Here is a 19,859-nt window from a genome sequence, read left to right as displayed (position 1 = left end):
GAATGATTTTTCATTCTAAATTTAACTATGCCTACCCCCTTATGGTATATATATATATATATATATATATATATATATATATATATATATATACACGTATAGACTATCCATATATATATATATATATATATATATATACACACATCAAACTACTACTACACATCAAAATCTAAAAAAAAATGTAAAGAAAAAAATTCAAATTACATCATTTGTCCTCTTCTGTGGAATGTTCAGATTCGTAGTTCATAGTTTCAAAAATTTGTAATTTAAGTTATTACGCCCGTGTCATATTTTCAGCGTAGAATATACTTGAGTTGATTTTTTAATGATAATTTCCAAAATGTGCTTCAGCCTTTTTACTATAATTTTTAATAAACTAGCTGTTACGCGTATCTGACTCTTTTCTGTGATCCAAAAAATCTGCATTTAAAAAATTTCTACTAAAGTTACCTTAAATGTAATATCTTTTCATTTGGTAATATTAGACAGCTATAATTTGCTTACACCCATTACGCAAGACGGATGTGTATTTTTATATTCCAATAAAAAGAATCGTGTATTTTATTAATTTTGTAAAAGATCAATGCATCTTTCCTATTTTTAGTGTATTTTGGTAAGTATGTGCTACTTATATTTGTAATTATATAGGCACAATGGATTTAAAGGAGTATTTTTGAAATCTCACTTGCCATTTCTCTATCCTTGAAAACTAAAGACCATTGCTGATTTTCGATTGGAAAATTTTTTCTGTTGACATATTTTCTGTTACCTTAAATAACGAAATCTTAGCTTAGCTACCTTTTTTACATTGTTCAAGCCACATTGCCCTATTCAAATAGATCTGGGGTGCACTAAAGCAATGAAGAGAAGAAAAAACGAAGACGTGAAACAAGTAGAGCTAAACAAAACATTGATCGACATTGATCATCATCACCAGCAGATGATTTACATATTAGCTTCACCGGCTGCGAGGCGCGAGCTAATAACCGCGACACAGTTAATATTTCTGCAGTTAATGCCGATTAAAGTTGCTATTGTTATGTATAAAATATTAAATATCAAATCAAAAAAATTATGCGTCGAATATCTTTCTCGAAATTGGTTTTCGATATGATTGGAAAATTTTATCTGTTGATATGGTTTCGAAATGATCTCATATTTTTCCTGTATTAGGTTAAACTATAAGAATTAAATGAAAGTGATTTTGAACAAATATTTCACTTTTTTTATTCGTACACATTTAGGTCGCGATTTGTATATGACCCATATAGTCTTTCGTCTTTCTACGGAAGGAAATTTTAATCTATGGTATGCTTTTTTGGATAAACTGTGTAATTCATAATCTGTGTTCTATCTATGGCGACCTAAAGAGTATAGTGATGGTGGGTGGGTGTCGTGTATTTGTAGGTTAAGGAATAAAAATATGATTTTATAAAATATATAACAAAACTTGACCAAAAATGAAATATCATTATAAAATGGAATTTATACTAGTTTTATCTGCAGTTCTTTGCGCATTGTTACTGTTAAAACTAATATATAATTTACGGTAAGTAACTTAAGGTTATAATACTTTCCCGCCTGATAAGATGTATCTATAGTACAAAAAATCTTTTTATCAGGTCGACGCTAATTTGGCGAGTAAATTGTTGGTTCTGCAACCATAACTTTTGGGTGAAATATATTGAACGAAATTCCTGGACTTGTCCAAAATGCGAACAGTACAACGGATTCACTAAGGTATTTTTTTATAAAATAAAACTTAATTTTCTATATTTATTTAGCTGTTATTTGTGTTAATTAATACTAATCGATTGGTTTTAGGATGGAGACTACAACAAAGTATTAAATACAGGTACAGAGCAAATTTCTAAAAGTCCTAAATTATTCCAAAGAAGCCCACCCAAAAATGGCCTCTGCAAAATGTGTAATATAAACCAACAGCTCAAGGTGACACAACTCGCAAATTTTGTTCCTATGAATGAAAACAATTATGATGAAGAAATTGAATCTTACAGGTGACTGCCAAAAATTATGTAATTATTTTTACTTCTCTAGAATATTACCTTAATATTTGGCTTCTTTTACCTTATCTTATTTAAACAGTTTATCAGCTTTCTATTGTAAATACAAAAATCTCAAGTATTAATTGCAAATTACTAAAAAGTTAAAGCATTTTTTAAATACTATGCTTAAAACTATTATTATTTTTTCAGGAATCGGCTAGAAAAAGCCTATAAACTATGCAGTTCATGTAAAAATATTTTGCAAGTAAAGTTGCATAAAGAAAAAGAAACATTATTAGGTTCAAAGCTTTTAGAAACAAGAACTATAGATAAACTTGATATAAAAAAAGAGAAACAAAAGGAAATAACCAGGAATATTATAAACAATATATCCAATAAATTGGGTATCATAATTTTTATTTTAATTGCAATTGAATGCTATACTAATGCTATGGAGCACAAAGCATTACACAAAAATTTATCGAACACAATATATAATATAAAACAAATTTTATACAATCTCCTAGTAAGAATAATTTCCATTGTGAAAATGAAGACATTACTAACATTCCCATCATTAGAAAATTTTATTGACATAAAGAATATTGTGGATATAGATATATTTACAAGCTTTAACTCAGGACTAAATGATTTGACGCAACTAATATTAGGTGGCTTTGTATGTTTAATACAAAATGTTGGACTTTTTACTAACAAAAGTAAATCAAATTATACTATGATTATTGACACATTGTGGATTATATTTGAAATGACTTGTATAGGACAAAGATATGTGAAAACAGATCCATTAATAATGAGCTTAATTAAGGTGAGTTAACAAAACATTACAATAAAAACTTAAAGATCACATTGTAAATATTTATTAAATTTTCTGAACCATTTAAATATTTAATTTACAATTTTATTTCCAGTTATCAAATGCTCTGGCAGTATTGCTTGTATACAGAAGTATGAATAAGACTGTTAAACTTGTAAAAAGAAAAAATATTACACCAAAGAAGCTAAAGAATCTAGCAAATGGTTCTCCAAAAAAAATAATTGAAGAAGACGATAGTATTTCTTTGGATACAGATGATGATGTATCACTTAGTAAATTTGGCTTGCACAATTTTACAGATTCTTCGAATGACACTCTTAGCCCTTTTAATAAAAGCTTGATGAATGGTAGATCTTTTACGCCTAGAAGTGATAGTATTTGGGGAAAACCCAAATTAAATTCCACTTTTAGTGTTAACTCTGTGACGACTAGCCCTAATCCTTTATTAAACTCAGTGTTTGTAAAACCTTCCTTTAATAAGTATCAAAAGTTGGCTCAAGACTCTGATTCCGATTTAGATGAGAGTATAAGTTCTTTATGTATAAGTAGTCCGAAAAAGAAAAGTTCTAAAACAAATCCTGTATTTGCTTTACGCAAATTCACTGCTTCCCCCCATTTTGTGGCCCCCATACCTTTGAATAAGGCACGGCCATTGATTTCTCCAAGTAAATTGGGTCATACAACTTCATGGGTGGCTGGAGGATACTGGGGCACGGAAGGAGAAAGGCAGATTTTTAATGTAAATGTCAGCCGGTCTTCCAGCCAGAGTTCGGGGTTTGAATCCCAGGCGTCCAGTATGAACCAGAGGAACATATTTTCTCAGCCACCATCTCGTGAAGAGTCTGTTTGCGGTGAGCAAGATAGGCTATTAGATAAGTGTCAGAACTTCAATGCCCCGGCGTTTGCTCTTGTAAGTACTCCGGTGTTCCCTCAAATGCAATACAATAGCCATGTTCAAATCCCTCAGCCGAGGATGGCCCAGACTTTTGTATCCCAGAATGTTTTCCAACAGTATGCCCCAAATAGTACATTCAAGGCCCCTGGTGGGTCCCGACTGATCAAACTGCCTCAGGAAAACTTCACACCTCACTAATGCTCAACCGCTAGTCACTAATACCTTTTGACTAACATATTTTTTTGCAATTTTTTAATTCTTTGAACTTTTTTTTTCTTTTATTAATAAAAATCCATAAACTGCCATTATATTAAGATATATTTGTTAAGTTATCTTGCGTTAGTTTTAAGCGGTTATTAGTTGGTAAGTGTGAACTTAGCTGTAAGATTTGATCTCGTGCTGGTGCCCGGTGACGGCGATATGAAAGCATTAAGAATTATTGAATTGTTACAATTTTTATATGGACGTCACTGTCCTTATCTTATACAACAAAATGTGATATTTAAAGACTAGTAATTTTTGCAAAAAGTGAGAAAAAAAATGATTCTTGATGTTATCATTGTTTTGATTTTGTCATCTTATAGTGAAAACTTTTTGTGAAACTCCTGAAATAATAAAACATATAAACTTACATTATTCTGTTCATTACTTTGTTATGTTTTTACAGCGTGAGGCTGATTTTAATAGATACCATAATGAGGTGAGGCCAGTGTGACTTAAAGCCAGAGGTAGTGGGTACGATTACCACTCGAGAAAACTTTTAATATTTTCATTCCTGCGCTCTGGCGTTGAGGTTCGCCACTCAACACGCAATACCTTCAGAATTCAGCGGAAAGTGGGGAACGGAAGTGTCGTAATGGGAATGAAGTGTCTTAACACTAGGTTCCCAGGTTCAGGATATAGCGTAAAGTTTAAAAAAATACATACAAATATTTTTGAGGCTATCGTAGCGCAGTGCGATAGAGTTTGATTGTAAACGCTATGATTATGGGTTTGATCCGCACTCGAGGAAGGATTTTATTGATTTATATTAATTGCCTCGCTCCGGTAGAGAAGGCGTGGTTTCCACCGTTCATGTCCGACTTCGACACCGTACTCGATTATTTGAAGACATGGCGGGAAGGACTGTCTTAACACTAGGTACTGTTTGTACAATATGTTATGGGGGAAACAGGTAATGGTAATATACATTTCTAGTAAAAAAGAAATGCGGAAAAACTCACGAATTCCTAGCTTTTCTCTCTGACCTCTGTAAATATTGGCACGGCATCGGAGGCACATACGTGTCTTCGTACAGAGTGGAACAGTAGTCAGGGGTGTCGGCGCACGCCCATTCACTTTGCAAGACATTTTTTAAGCCCCATTCAGTTGCATTACCCTGAATTTTGAGAAGAGATATTTTAATGTAATTACTGAATATTTTACACAACATGAACAATGTTCTTCTTGCCTACTCTACAATTATGGCTGCTAGCTCCAAGCTTCTCACTTCCGAGACATTTCTAGGGCCACGACAACCACTACAATTGTTGGTTGATATATTTTTGTATGAATTTTTTTAACTACCTAAATCGTCCCACAAAAGACTTCTAGAGACTAAATTTAAAATATTTTGTTCTCTAACTATATAAACAGATATAAATATTACTTATTGGTTAACGTTTTAGCGCAATACATACAAAACATTTCATGAGATCCGGTTGAGGGTAAAACTGATGAGCGCTTCGTTTATAATAACGCATGTTCGGTCCGCACAGAGGTTTCGGCAGGTGCTTGTATACGAGATCGGTCGTTGTCGCGAAATTACCACAGCTATCGTGACTGTCGTGCCTTATTACAGAATGCACGTTGCCCTGTGAACTTTTAAATTGTTACTAGAGATAGCCTACATTTTAATGTAACGTGTTTATTTAATTAAATGTAAATAAAGATTTAAGTAAACTTATAAATCGATTCGTCCGAAGAATAATGTCCTATTTGCAAAGATATTTTTTTGCTAATAGGACCTTATTCTTTATATCGAATTACACAACACAAATAAATGAGATGATTGTTTGATTCCAGTATCCACTATCCACTGCTAGTTTCCACAAAAACCATTGTAGGTTTTGCTAAACTAACGATGAAAGTAAGATTTCATTGTATGTTTTTTATTGCTTCACTTTGTATTCTGCATATAGTAGTAGTAGGGCACAAGGCAGAAGAAACCTAATGTAAAGCCACTCCCTTTCCCAACTTGCGCCGAATTCTCGAGGCATTACATGTGGAGTAAATATTTATTTTTCCCGAGTGGTTATCCAACCCATAACCACTACGCTTGTGCCACTGCACCATGACAGCCTCACCTGCGAACTACTTCATTGTACTTCCTATATTATATTAAGTATTGAACAAGATAACTTACCTGTAAACTGTTTAATTTATTCAATCTAAAATCTGGCTGTCTAGACTCGGGTTTCAGTTTTTCATAATCGATATCTTCCCCAGGAGGAAAATAAAAAGTGCCTCTTTTTGGACACTCAATTCTATCTTCCACCCAATTGCCTTGAAAATTTTTAAAATGTATTGTTTATAAACTTTAAATTACGTTCATAATTTTTGGATGCTTTTAAGATAGCTTTACGAGTATATCTGATCCCACAAAGATACCCACCCTTTTAATCTCTATACGATAGACACTCCACAATGAGAAGTATCTATCGAATAATTTATTATACACATACAAGCACAGTAGGTGAGTTTGAACTTTCATTCTCACGGGGTCTGTTTCTCTATTATTTATGTTTCCTTTCAAGTAAAAATAATATATCCAATTTTAGGAAAGAGTGATTCACTTGATTTTCTAAGGCGTGAGACTTCAGGCGACGATAAAAAAGTATTTGTACCTTAATTGGACCATTTTTTTATTTTATCAATTTTTCGTACATTATTTGCCTTGGTATTCATCTACATAAGTGGTAAGGTTACAGCTTAAACCATAGTACTAAACAAAACATAATACACATGTATATATCTCTCTCATATATTAAATCTGTCTAAGAAGTAGAGTAAAAAAATAAGGAAACTCCTAAGTAATATCAGATTAATAAATCAACAACAGATTGCCATTAAATTATACTATAATTTTGATTAATGTAGATATATTTACCTAATAATACCCCTGTGCAAAAGACTGGCCCTGGCCTTAAAGCTTTAGCTATTGCCTCAGCTCGGGTTGGAGACTTTGGTCTTGTACTAATAGTAGCCATAGTTTTGTAAAGATTTATTAAACAATTTCAAAATAATAAATAAATGTCTATAGTAAATTACAATATGTTTCATTGACATGATTTAATGTTTGATAATTTTTTATCTATTATTATGACAACCATAAGGTTTTATAATTGTTTCCAAAACCATTTTTTAATAGCAAAATTATAAGAGGTTGCCTGTATCCAAGCAAAATGATTATGAAACCAATCCCGAAGTATATATAGCATTATAATGTTAGCAATCTTTCGCATTAAATAAATTTAATGCCTTATAAACTATCAACTTTTAAACTAATGGGTAATATATAACTTCGAATACTAGATATAAATTTATCTAATATTCTAAGTTATGTATTACTTGTTTTATACATTTATATACATTTTTATGTTTATTTTAATAAAATACAAGTAAAACAAATATCAAACTGTTCAAGTTTTTATTGTTCCTGTATAATAATAACGTTGTCTACACAGAAAGCAAAATTCTTATAAGCTAAACAAAATAAGTCATAAATAAAAACAAGTAAATGTGCTTATATATTGCCGCTTAAGAGATAAATGTATCTACATTTTAAAAATTTTACAGGAGAGTAAAAATATATGAATAATCACCACCTCAAACTTAACCTGTGTATAATAGTTTGAGGTGGAGATTATCACAGTATTCTTGCTCTCCTGTAAAATTTAGAAAATGTAGATACATTCATCTGACTCTTATGCTGCGATTGATACATTACAATAAAATAATATTCTAAAAATAATCTTTTTATTATTCTCCATGACAGTAGTTTCAGTGTCCTCAGTAAGATATATAATTTGTAGATTTATCTAATCAGTCTCCATGGGCAAATTTAATTTTGGTTTAGGAAGTACATGTAAAAGTGCAGACAATTGGCTTTCAAGTGGACCTGAATTTGTGACAATATTCTTCATATTGTTTTCAATTTCAAGTAGATCTTGATTTATTATTTCCATATTCTAAAAAAATATAAAAACGAAATTTAGGCGAAGGCATTAAGTACTTTAATTAATAATAATAGGTACTTACTTTAAAATTGGAACATAAAATAAAGACATAAATAAAAAATAAATTTATAAAGACATTTAAAGAATAAATAAATTATTAACCTTTGAAATAATATTTAATAATTTCCAATATATTTAATTTACCTTTATCATAGATGTGTAAAGAAGCTTAAAATTTTTGTCACTATATCTTATAAATCCACTAACGTTTGATTCCGTGTCAGTTCCCATTGAAGACATTTTGCATTTAATCTATAACATTTAATGTACCAATAATATAAATGGAGCTCAAGAATACAAATTTAAATGATAATTATAATATCAATACAAGTCGCGGCGGTGAGTTCAGGTATATAGTAGACATGGGCGTTACGTAGCGTCACTAGTTTCAGAAACTGCTTACAAGCCAAATCACGGCATAACTAGTTTCGGGCTGTCGTCGAAACTAGTTATGCCGTGATTCGGAGCTACGCGGTTATTCGAAACTACACACGTGTTACGTTGTGATTATGTTCCTTTACACATAGCCATTATTTCACATACGTAGTTGCATGAGAGTAAACAGTAAGCACTAATCAAGTTACATCGACACTAGCACAGTTGTATCTCGCTCTATTATAGTACGTACCGCAAGAAAAAAAGAGACGAGAATAGGCGAATTTGATTGAAAAGCTACAAACATTGTACTTTTTTGTATTAAACACCCAATGAAACGAAAAAGCGATTCTAAAATGTAAATGCAGAAGTTAAACTATATTATTTATATATATTTTTTTTTAAATTCCAAGAAAAAACCATATTATTGTTAATAGCTACATTGACACTTATATAGTTGCATCTTGCTCTATTTTAGTACGTTCCGAAAGAAAAAAAGAGACGACAGTAGTTTAATATGTATGCATTAATGCAATTCGATCGATTATTAATTTATATCGATAATTGAAACAAAACTCTGCCTCGACACCAGAGCGAAGAAATGAAAATATAAATGTAAATAAATATTTAATTTCCTCGATTGGCGATCGAACCCGCAACCGTCGCGTTACAGCTACGCCCTTGTGCCGCTGCGCCAAGACGGTGGATTTTAACCAATTCTGAGTTTTTTTTGTTTAGCGTGACGTAGCTTTCTTAATGTTTATTATTTACTAAAATAGGTTCGGTTACAATGGCTTGCGACGTTCACTTCACACTTGTATATCTTAAGCACTTGGGATTTTTTATTCGATCTACTAAGACTTTTAAGAATTCCAGTTCAGTTATTATTTTATTTAATTCATTAATTAATAGTCAATTAGAATATTGTTTAACTGTCTGGAATCCATATTATGAAACACATAAAAACTGGTTAGAACGAATTCAAAAAAGTTTTTAAAAATGTTATCTTCCAGAGATCACGAAGTACGATGACTTATTAAAATATTATAATATGTTAAAATATCGCAGAAATATTGCCGATCTTTGCTTTTTACACTAATTAATGTCTTGATTGTTCAAAGATTTTAGGTGAACTTAATATTATTACCCTTAGATTGAATGAAAGATCATGTATGCAAAATTTCAAAACGAGGTTCGCTACAAAAAATTGAGGCCTAAGTCCACCACTTAATAGAACTTTGAATGTTAATAATAAATTAGCGCAAAAATCTGAATTTGATGTTTTTAATCATTCCTTACGTTTGTATAAAGCAAAAGAAAAAATATTTTATATACGTAATAAAGTTAAAATCTTAATTTTGGGTTTGTATTTTGTTATTTTTTTTTTGTTTTATGGTTAGCTATATAGCAATAGTGCAGGCTGCTAAAATTAATTACTTTTTAAATGTTTTTAATTTTAAGTCTTTTAAATTTTTATTGTATACTTTATTTTAATTATGCAAACAAAAATTCTGAAATGGTCAGCGAATAAAGGCTTTATTTATTTATTTATTATTTATTTATATTCAGTAGTAAAATTTGAACATTTAATTTTAATTTAAGTACTAGTTATACATTTATAACTGTGTTTATGTTACAAGTTTAAAAGCCTGTTTTTGTAGTATGTAACGTTGGCTTTCTAATAAATAAATTAATTAATCTATTGTACCCTGTGCTTACTTTCAATTTTAAAAAATAAAATAAATAAATCAGCTTCACGCTGTTTCCCACACACAGCAGGGTAGGCAGAGGGAACCTAGTGTAACACTCTGTTACACTAGGTTCCCCACTTTCTGCCGAATTCTGGAGGCATTGCGTGTTGAGTGGCAGAACTCAACTCCGCGCTTTACCTCGACACCAGAGCGAAGAAATGAAAATATTAATTTAAATAAATATTTCATCTCCTCGAGTGTGGATCGAACCCATAACCAGCTGGTTTTTACCTCAAGTTTGGTCTCAAGTTTCATTCAGTTTTAAACCTTAATATTTTGCTATTACGTGTCAGTTTCGCATTTATGTTTATTTTGTATTATTAAATTTCTTTTTCCATTCTGTAAGTGTAAAATTATTCCCTCTTTTTGAATGTATTTTGTGTGTTAATTTTTTTTTCACTTAATTTGGAATTTTAATTTCACTCCGTAATTAAATATATCAAATATTATTAAAGGGCGATCAGCGAAAAAACTATATAAAATTCTGTATATTAAAAATATATAATACAATAAAGTGTATATAAAAAAATATATAAAAATAATTGTATATAAAATAAATTAATAAATAATTACATTTTAGTAGCAAGATATTGTAATTTAACCTAAAATGTTTTCGTAATCATAACTATAAAAGTAGTCGTATTAAACTTACAACTGCTTATGAAGCATTTGTAACTAGTTACAGAAATAACTAGTTTCTGAAACTAGCTACGCGTGTGTCCGAAACTAGTGATCACTGGTTATGCTTAAAAGACGTTACGGCCCATGTCTAGTATATAGGAAATTAGGAATGCAGTTTGTTTATGTGAAGTTACGTTCGGAAATAATAGTCTTATGCGTTACTCTAATGTGCTACTGTTTTCAAATGATTATACAAACAAAAGATGATTATTATTTTTTACTTCAAATGTATTATAAATATATATATTTTTAAATATTAAAAGCTTAATTTAAAAATATTTACTACATTTAATTTCAAAACGTTTTTACATGACATTGACGTAATAATATTGTAATGTCAAGTTCAATAAAATCGACTGTCATCTGCAGTAAATAGTGGCCCCGTCAGAATTTATAACCAATCCGGATCTTCTTGCAGGTTTTTCTTGTTAGCTGATTGGTCACCCATTCGTATCCTGTTTGTGCGACGTCAATGGGAACAAGGACTGCAGTAGCAAATACAGAAATGAAGATATTTAAAATAATTTCGTAGAAATGAAATAATATTGTGGTTTTGTGCAATATATGCTGTAATTATAAGACGAGTGTATGTGGCTTTTTCGAGCTTCTGTGTGGTGCTAACAATATTTAATTTTCTCACAACATTTTACCCTATTTCCATCTCTACTAGATGTTGTTTTTAATCGGTTATTGACAAAAATATTGATTTTCCAATATAATGATATATTCCCGTGTAATAAGCTGAAATACACAACCTAAAAATTGCACTTAAATTGCAATTTACATTATATTGCTGTAGAAACGATCTTGTTTTCTTAGTGTGTCATGACTAGCCTTTTTATTTATTTAAGCTTACATCCGCTTATATATCGTGATTTCTGACTTTAAGCATATAATGAAATGCTTTTTTTACATAATTTATTTAATTAATATTTCATTAAATAGAAGATATGTATTTTTTACTCTCTTAGTTTATTGTAAATTAATTGAGAATTGAAAATATGTTTAATTGTGTGGTTTCTGTTTTTATTTTGTGGTGTAATTAATCATATTAATTTAAAATGTATTTTCACACTAACTTCTTTATTTTTTTCACTAAAAAAATGTTATTTTTATTTACAATTTGTTGAATTTTTTATTATGTCATGATCTCTATAGTATCCCATATTATAACTTATGCTATCTAACTACTATTGATTTATTAAATTTCCATTAAACATTGTATATATTTTAAAAGTTCCACACATTCCGTCCAATTCCATAATGTAAGAACATACAAAGAACCAATGAAATAAACCCAATATATTTATTAATTAGCAGTAAATTAATTCTAAAAATATTCATATCTTTTTATATATTACTTATGTTACTATATTTTAAATAATAGTACATTACTCAGAAATTTTCTTGCCAAGATATATTCTTTTACCGAATGAGTAAGCTGGACATATCACAAAAAAAGCTGTATTCGTCAGACATCAAGAACATTTGTATGATACAATCTTATTTTAAAATTTTGAGTAAATCTTGAGAATACAATAAATTTATTTTTCAACTCGTTGTTATACCATGTTATTTAATTAATGACATTTTACCTTCCATTGTTCAAAAGTTCCATATAATATGAAAATTCACAAAAGTTAGTTTTTCTCATTAAAAAATCTAGTTATGTTAATAAGAGAATCATAATTTGGAATGCACTTGGCTAGCAACGAAATGAATAGACCGCATTAGGTGGCAGTAGTTTGCCGGCGCCGGCCGGGCTGGCGTCGCGACGTCGCGCCTCTACCCCCTACCCCCTACCTCTCTCGATCGCACTTGTTTCGTTCTCTTGCAACATAACGTTTCTTTCTTTCTTTTGAAAAAGGCTACATACATTTTATTTTCAGTTGACAATGTCAGTGTAATCAAATACGTCATGTCAGATCATGACGTGGAGTGTGTGGATAGTGAACAAATACAGGACAAGGAGAGTAGCGAAGCGACTGAGGGTAGCAACGATGTGACAGAATCTGGAGAATGTTCCTTAGTGCCTAATGACAGTGCCAATGATGATGGAGATGTAAATAGAGAGAATAAAGAAAGTTTGAGTAGTGGCGTCGATGAGAAGAAGGATTTGTATGGAATTAATAGAAAAGGTTCAATCCTATGGACGGAAGAAGGATCACAGCTGCGAGTGTCGTGGAACTTGCTGGAAGGTACTGCTACTCAGAAGGACTATGTGGCGTTATGTTATACAGGTAAGTTTGAGATATTTTAGTTTTATATCATCACGAAAGCTGTCGATATTATTACCCTTTTCGTACCAAAAGATCTATAAATTACTACTAAAGAACAGTGCTGCATTTGCCTGAACTAAAACAATTTAAATTTCACGACCAAAACTCCAGCCGCATCTCGCTGTGGTTTAGTTTGATATTCCTTTTTTGGAAAGCAATTAAGAGTGTTTAAGTGAAACTAAATGAAATGTTTCAACTTAGCGAAACGTTTGAAATTTAACAGTTTAGCAGAATCTAGGATGCAGAATTTAGGATTGGAATACGTAATATGTATATACAATTCTATTGATGGATAGAATAAAACAATTTAATGCCTCACTCCGAAGCACATATGTGCCTAAATATGATTAGTTTTTTCTACGTGTTCCTTGAACTCTTAGATAACGATAAAACATAAGCTGTGATGGCATCAACCAATACCAGATTGCCTCAATTAATACCAGAGCGGAGAGAGAGAAATGAAAATATTAAATCCTACATTTCGTCGAGTCGGACGCGAACCCAACACCTGTCGCCTTTACCCTTGTTACACGACTGGCCTTGTCTCTAAGTGTTCCATCGATATGGTAAAAATAAATTTAAAAAGTAATCAATCCACTGGAATCTAATACATGGTAACGTAATTTGTACATATATATGAAGATATATGATATTCTTGAGCAAAAGTCGACTCTCGTTTTGTACGTAAATGGAAAAGTCAGCGTCCGACGCGACGCGACAGTACGATCTTTGTATAATTATAAAGACTTGGCATTTATTTCTTAGTCATCATTTAATTCATAAATGCTATAAATTTACCGTATCTTCGAGCTTTAATCATCTAATAAGCAAGTAAGATTCGCAAGAAGCTTTTGTTTTAGACGAAACAAAAGACTATTAAAATGGCGTGGGATCGTCTTGTGTAATGTTTCACGTTTATCATAGTAATTATAAGTTAAAGTACGGTTTCTTCTAATTGGGTGTTTTTTTGTTGTCCTAAAACTTATTAGACGATTACAATGTTTTAAAGTTTTGAATTACAATAGAACGTGAGGTTCTATTGTACCTGATTCAAAACCATCCATCCTGTATTTCAACATTTACGAAGTTTGTAGCCTCAAAGAAACGATACACAAGATATTTATGATCTTTTTGCATATACGTCAATTTTATATAACATTTAAGTGTTCCATCAATAATTAAAATAATAGAAAAGAACTTATACAATATATTAATTTCTACAACATTTTATTATAACTCTCTTAACTCTGTCTTAATATTTAAATATAATTTAATATTTTTTTTGACTTACACACAACAATATATTTAAACATAGAAGTCTCACAGCTTCACGCTCTATCACGCACATATCAGGGTAGGCAGAGAAAACCTACTATTAAGACACTCTGATATTATTAAGACATTTGCGTTCGTCCCTTTCCGCCGAATACAAGTTTTTATATTATCGTAAAATGGTACATTCTCGTAACAAAGCTTACCTACCAGTAGGTACATTGCTATCTTCTCATAATAATTCTCACAGTCACAAGACGCCGTTATATCAGCGAACAAAGAGCGGAAAAAGAATTGGAGCATTCCTCCTTTAGCGAAAGAGCCATTGCTCAAATGAAACGGCATCCAAACGTGTTCCTTTCTTATATTGACTCATTACTGTTTACAGTAGGCATGGTGGCGTAGTGGGACAAGGTATGTTAGTAGTGGGTTCGACTTTACTACTCAAGGGAATTAATTATTTAAATTTTTCCTTCTTAATAATTTGATATGGGGAAAAAGCGTGAAGCTGTTTATTTTAAAATTAGTAACAAAAAAAAATCAGCTTCACGCTGTATCCCGCACATAGCAGGGTAGGCAGTGGAACCTAGAGTTAAGACACTCCGTTCCCCACTTTTTGCCGAATTTTGGAGGCATTGCATGATGAGTGGAAGAACCCAACGCCATGCTTTGCCTCGACATCAGAACGATGAAATGGAAATATAAACGTAAATAAATATTTCACTTCCTCGAGTGGAGATTGAATCCACAACCGTCGCGTTGCAGTCGCACACTTGTGCCGCTGCGCCACGATGGCCTCAAAATTACATACGTATATAAAATAAATAAATTGTAACATCTTAATGTCCGTGAATAAAATTTGTGTGTGGATTTTATATACAACGTTGTCGCAATTAACATCAAAAATATATATCTTCCTAAGAATTTTGATGTGAATTAACTGAAAAGATGTTGACGCAAAATGTCCGTCCGATAATCTCATTAACGTCATAACTAAAAAGGCATTTTAATATATATTATGTTGGGCTTTTACTGAATACTGAACTCTAAAATATAGGCGGTTCCGTTTTTTATAAGAACAATATTTTTTTTGAATATAAATTGATATTTTATGTTAATTAGGTATTATAGCATTATCTTTTTGTGTAACTTTTTATGTGTCTTTAATATGATTTATGATATGGAACACTGGTCAAATTCTAAAAAAAACTCTTTTCATCCTTTTTGAGGCAGTGGTAGCGCTAGTAATTCCATTTTTAAATGTATTTACAGTGTAAAAGATTTAAATTACTTATTTGATATTTGAATAAAGGAAACACATTTGATTTTAGTTTGTATTCTTTTTGTATTACACACCGGCGCCGCGTAGCAATTGAAAGCACAAGTGTCACATACAATGTCTGTTCAGCAAACCGAGCCTGTTTTTTCCATACAATCCAAATAGGTTAAAGTATTTTTCGTAAAAAAAAACGACACAGTGCCTTTAGTTTTTGCAGAATATAACGTTTCTTGGACCAGTCCCGCTGACTGGAGGCGAGCTGGTCTTAACTGTACCTACTGCCTGTTGTAATAATTGAAAACAGGAAATACACTCCGCCCTTTTGATAACATCAATGCACTTGCTTCAAATATCTTGTGTGTAATATATATTGTGTATTGTTATCTCTTGTTTGGTTTGAATGTTGTGATCGGTATGTTTGGAGAATATTTAGAAGAATGGTTTGTTTCGTCAACATCTAATATATTATATATGCTAGTGTTGATATTGACATTGTGGGAATGTACTGACTAAATTTAAAATTGAATTTTGTTAGGAAATTGGTTTTTTTTTCTATGAAGTATTTAAATGCTTTATTCTAATCTTTTCAATTTATAATCTTTTACGCATATCAATATAAAATGTAAAGTCAACATTTTAAAATATATCTTTAAAAATATTTTATTTCAACATCATCGTTATTTCAACAGTGGCAACCATTCATTGTATGATAATGTCAATTATAATTATATTTTCTTGATAAATCCAAATTAAGTAGCCTTGTTCTTTTTTACATGTATTTAATGGAGTCAATGATTTCCCAAAGTTCAAGAAAGTGCAATCTTCGCCCACGCGTTTAATTGTGCGCCCTCGCAGGCTCCCGCGTCGGTACCCTGCAAATTGATAACCGCTTTTATTACTTAACACACCGTTTTATTACCAGTAAAATGGGGGTGACTCAGGTTTGGGGTCCTTAATCCTATATAGATATTAACGATAGTGTATAATTTCCTCTCGGCAAACCTAATTTGGATTTCAACTTCGATTAATTATTGAAATGAGGATGCGTCATGATTAGTTTTTATGTCGTATCAAACAACATTATTATAATATTTTGATATGATTTCATAAAAGTTAGTGGCATCATGTTTCAATAAACGTCAGTGAGGTCATCAGCTACATTTGCAATATCTTTTTCAAACAAAGGCAAGGAGAGCGACGTCGGGCACGCGATCGTTGCATAAGACTTGTAAAACCCTTTCACCGCAACCGCAATTTCCTTGTTTAGTATTTTCTTAGATTTAAGAAGATTAGTGTCCTTCATTTACTTGATATTTTCACAAAATAATCGACGTTATAATTATTATTGGACTTAATAATACTTGGGAGAAATATAAAAATATTTGAAATATTTTGCACGTTTCATTACATAGAGCTTGGTAGTAAGTAGCTTTTACCGCCCATAACCTATTACCTATATGATAATGTGATGAGCATAAAGCTGAAAACGGAGAGATAGAGAGTGGACGGAGTCACTACTACTTACACAGTGGGTAGATACAACTTTGCCTACTGCATAAGATACGTTGAAGTTTTAAAAAAATACAAACTTATGCAAACTTGATTTAGTGTGAATGTAGAAATGTAAATATAATTTATTTATTTATTAACTGTTTTCGATTGCACTTTTGCTGCATTGTCGTTTATGTAGGTACCGACTTCCGTTATATTTACAATACGACTCTCCAATTTCACCCGACTTTCGCGGATTCTGCATTCGCATTCGTGTCACGACTGCAACGTCAAAAGCGCGCTATTGTCATTTCTGTCGTTGATATTTGGAGAATCTTGTCCTGACCGGTGTGAACTTTGTTTTTGTTTGTATTTCTTATAGATTAATTAATACTTTCATTTATTTGACTTTGTTTCATTCTTATGGTACTAAAATTAAGATTTTATGAGCCAATAACTTAAGATTAATCTAATATACTTATTTCATTATACAAAATTAATTAGTCATCCATTTTTTATAATTTAATCGTTAAAAATTTAAATAATCGTGTTTTTCTATCATGACTTTATCAAAATATTTGAATTTATAGCTAATGTGAGTCACCATACTCAAACGTACACCAATTTTATGTGTATCGTAAACCGTTAACCCTGATTACCTTCGAGTAGGCGTTATAAAAATTAATTAATAGAATCTAAACTAAACAATAAACTATAAAATAGTATCGTCGATCGTGTGGTCACCACGCGTCGGTGGCCGCATGAATGAGCAAGCCCTCCCCCGTCACCCCCCGGCCCCCCTCGTTTGTGAATGAAGTCTCCAGCGGCGCGTGCCTCGCGCTCACGCTCAGTCGCAACCAGACCCGCGCCGCTACGCGAGCGCATGTACTTCTAAAACTACTATATTGACGTAACGAAAAATTTATCAACGCGAGTATTTTGTGCTACAGTTATTAAATTTTAAATCCAAGGGAATATATAGCAGATATATTGCCAATATCGATTTATTGGTAGGAACTGTTGGGGTGGATTAAACGCCACTTGTTACGGATACTGCGTATTAGGTAAGTAATTAAAAGTTAATTTTCTGCCTATCACCGTGAAGGACTATTATGTCTAGCTGGCTAGGTGACACGTAGGCTAGATTCATTGAAAAATACAGTGGGTTTTAGCTGTGGGTGGTGGCCCACGTTGTGTCGTATATGTAGATACGTGGTACGTGTAGTACGCAGTCATGTCTTCTTCGATATCGAGCGCGTTTTATTTGGGTTTGGCGTACGCTGTAGGTGTCGGTGTAATACTTTCACAAGTTAACTATTAACTATTACTTAATTTGCTAAGCTGATTTTTTTATCATGTGTAGGCTTTATGTTTCACTGGGTGTGCTTGGCCAGAAATAATTTAGACAAATCTTATAAGTTTTTTGTAAATTAATTAGATTCTATGGAATTATCCTAATTAATTATTTTAAAACAAATTTTACACAAATATGGAAATTAAAAAGTATTCATAAAAATAATTATAATCTGCTATAATCGGATCCTAAAAAACAAATTAAAATTTAAATATTAGGTACTGTTGCCCACATACTTACATGTCTATATATTTATACTTTTAATTGTATCTTTTAATGAAATTGACATTTATAATGCTTTTCAAGTAAATGATAACGACTGTTAGTTATTGTGCATAATCTAATTACAATTTACATATAAAATACGAAATTACTGATTATAAATTTATATTTATTTTATGCAAAATACATGTTTTGTCACATACATAATCAAGAATGAATGAATTAAAATAAAATATAATAAAAAAGTTAATACTATTAAATGAAGGTAAAGCGCGATGTTGAGTTCAGCCACTCAACGCAATGTTTCCAGAATTCGATGAAGAATGGGGAACGGGGTGTCGTAACACTAGGTTCCCAGGTTCCTTCTGTCTACCGTGCTACATGTGGGATATATCGTGAAGCTGGATTTTTTTATTTTTTTTTATTAAAATTTAAAAAACTAAATAATTTGTTTCATAAACAAGCAAATCTCAGGAGTTCGTTCGAATTGAAGAATTGTATGAACATTTATTGGTGAAGTCTGTAGGCTTTATTACATCACGTTAATCGTTTCTGTGTAGCCCACTACACCTGCGGTCAGCCTACCGGTCTCTTAGAATGTGTCATGTGATATACACATCTTTTGGTTATTTCCATATGACCATAGATGCGAAAATGAACGTGAAAAGTAGTGTTAAAGAATATGTATGTTAAACAATTTCTTTTAAAAAAGTACTTTGAAAGTACAATATCGCGCTGTTAAATACTGTGGGAGAAACTCCCACAATTTCTTTGATAAAACAAACATTTAAACTATGAGAAACTTGTTGCTCCCGCACAATACTACAAGACAGATGGTTTTCGCTTTAATGTAAAAACTAAAAACGGCCTAGGCGCCGACACAATGGGCCATTTATAAGGCGCTAACAGACTACCTGAGAACAATTCGCAAGTTTTTCAAGTAAAGCGATCTCTTCTAATATTAATGATATACTATTGTTGGTGAAGCGTATCGATCACCCTGTGACACTCCATTAAATGTATGGTTTATCTAACTAGAGGCATCTATCTACTTTTGGGTTTCGTGAAATTTTGCGTGAAATTATTTTGTGCAAGTTGATAGCTTAACTTATTTAAAATTACAAGATTAGAAACACTTG

At 31.6% G+C, this 19,859-nt stretch overlaps 4 protein-coding genes across 6 annotated transcripts in view; 2 read left to right on the top strand and 2 right to left on the bottom strand.

Annotated features, from left to right (window-relative positions):
- Nucleotides 1–1,349: 1,349 nt before the first annotated feature.
- Nucleotides 1,350–4,372, top strand: LOC146527484 (uncharacterized). Its single transcript, XM_085204751.1, has 5 exons — nt 1,350–1,549; nt 1,623–1,740; nt 1,825–2,018; nt 2,217–2,835; nt 2,939–4,372. Exons 1-5 carry the CDS (start codon nt 1,461–1,463, stop codon nt 3,935–3,937), a joined length of 2,019 nt encoding a protein of 672 aa, XP_085060877.1. The 5' UTR covers nt 1,350–1,460; the 3' UTR covers nt 3,938–4,372.
- Nucleotides 3,101–7,287, bottom strand: LOC146527483 (uncharacterized). Its single transcript, XM_085204753.1, has 4 exons — nt 6,888–7,287; nt 6,144–6,283; nt 5,419–5,592; nt 3,101–5,117 (listed from the first exon to the last, which is right to left on the bottom strand). Exons 1-4 carry the CDS (start codon nt 6,985–6,987, stop codon nt 4,959–4,961), a joined length of 573 nt encoding a protein of 190 aa, XP_085060879.1. The 5' UTR covers nt 6,988–7,287; the 3' UTR covers nt 3,101–4,958.
- Nucleotides 7,288–7,413: 126 nt separating this feature from the next.
- LOC146527482 (uncharacterized) lies at nt 7,414–8,393 on the bottom strand. Its single transcript, XM_085204752.1, has 2 exons — nt 8,161–8,393; nt 7,414–7,968 (listed from the first exon to the last, which is right to left on the bottom strand). The coding sequence occupies exons 1-2, from the start codon at nt 8,254–8,256 to the stop codon at nt 7,819–7,821; spliced, it is 246 nt and encodes an 81-aa protein (XP_085060878.1). The 5' UTR covers nt 8,257–8,393; the 3' UTR covers nt 7,414–7,818.
- A 2,841-nt stretch (nt 8,394–11,234) lies between these two features.
- Nucleotides 11,235–19,859, top strand: part of Hecw (Hecw ubiquitin protein ligase) — a 96,491-nt gene continuing 87,866 nt past the window's right edge. Inside the window, exons 1-2 of one of the 3 annotated variants that reach the window (XM_085204513.1) lie at nt 11,235–11,409; nt 12,713–13,063. In XM_085204513.1, coding sequence (XP_085060639.1) covers nt 12,742–13,063 — 322 coding nt within the window. In that variant the 5' untranslated portion in view covers nt 11,235–11,409; nt 12,713–12,741. Of the gene's footprint in view, nt 11,410–12,712; nt 13,064–17,991; nt 18,209–19,859 lie in introns of those variants that run through there. The other 2 variants (XM_085204515.1, XM_085204516.1) reach the window with 2 other exon arrangements.

This window comes from Heliconius melpomene, chromosome 20 (assembly GCF_056956725.1).
Source record: "Heliconius melpomene rosina isolate 202511_hmr_F chromosome 20, ASM5695672v1, whole genome shotgun sequence".
Lineage (NCBI taxonomy): Eukaryota > Metazoa > Arthropoda > Insecta > Lepidoptera > Nymphalidae > Heliconius > Heliconius melpomene.
This window is presented reverse-complemented; position numbering and strand designations above follow the sequence as displayed.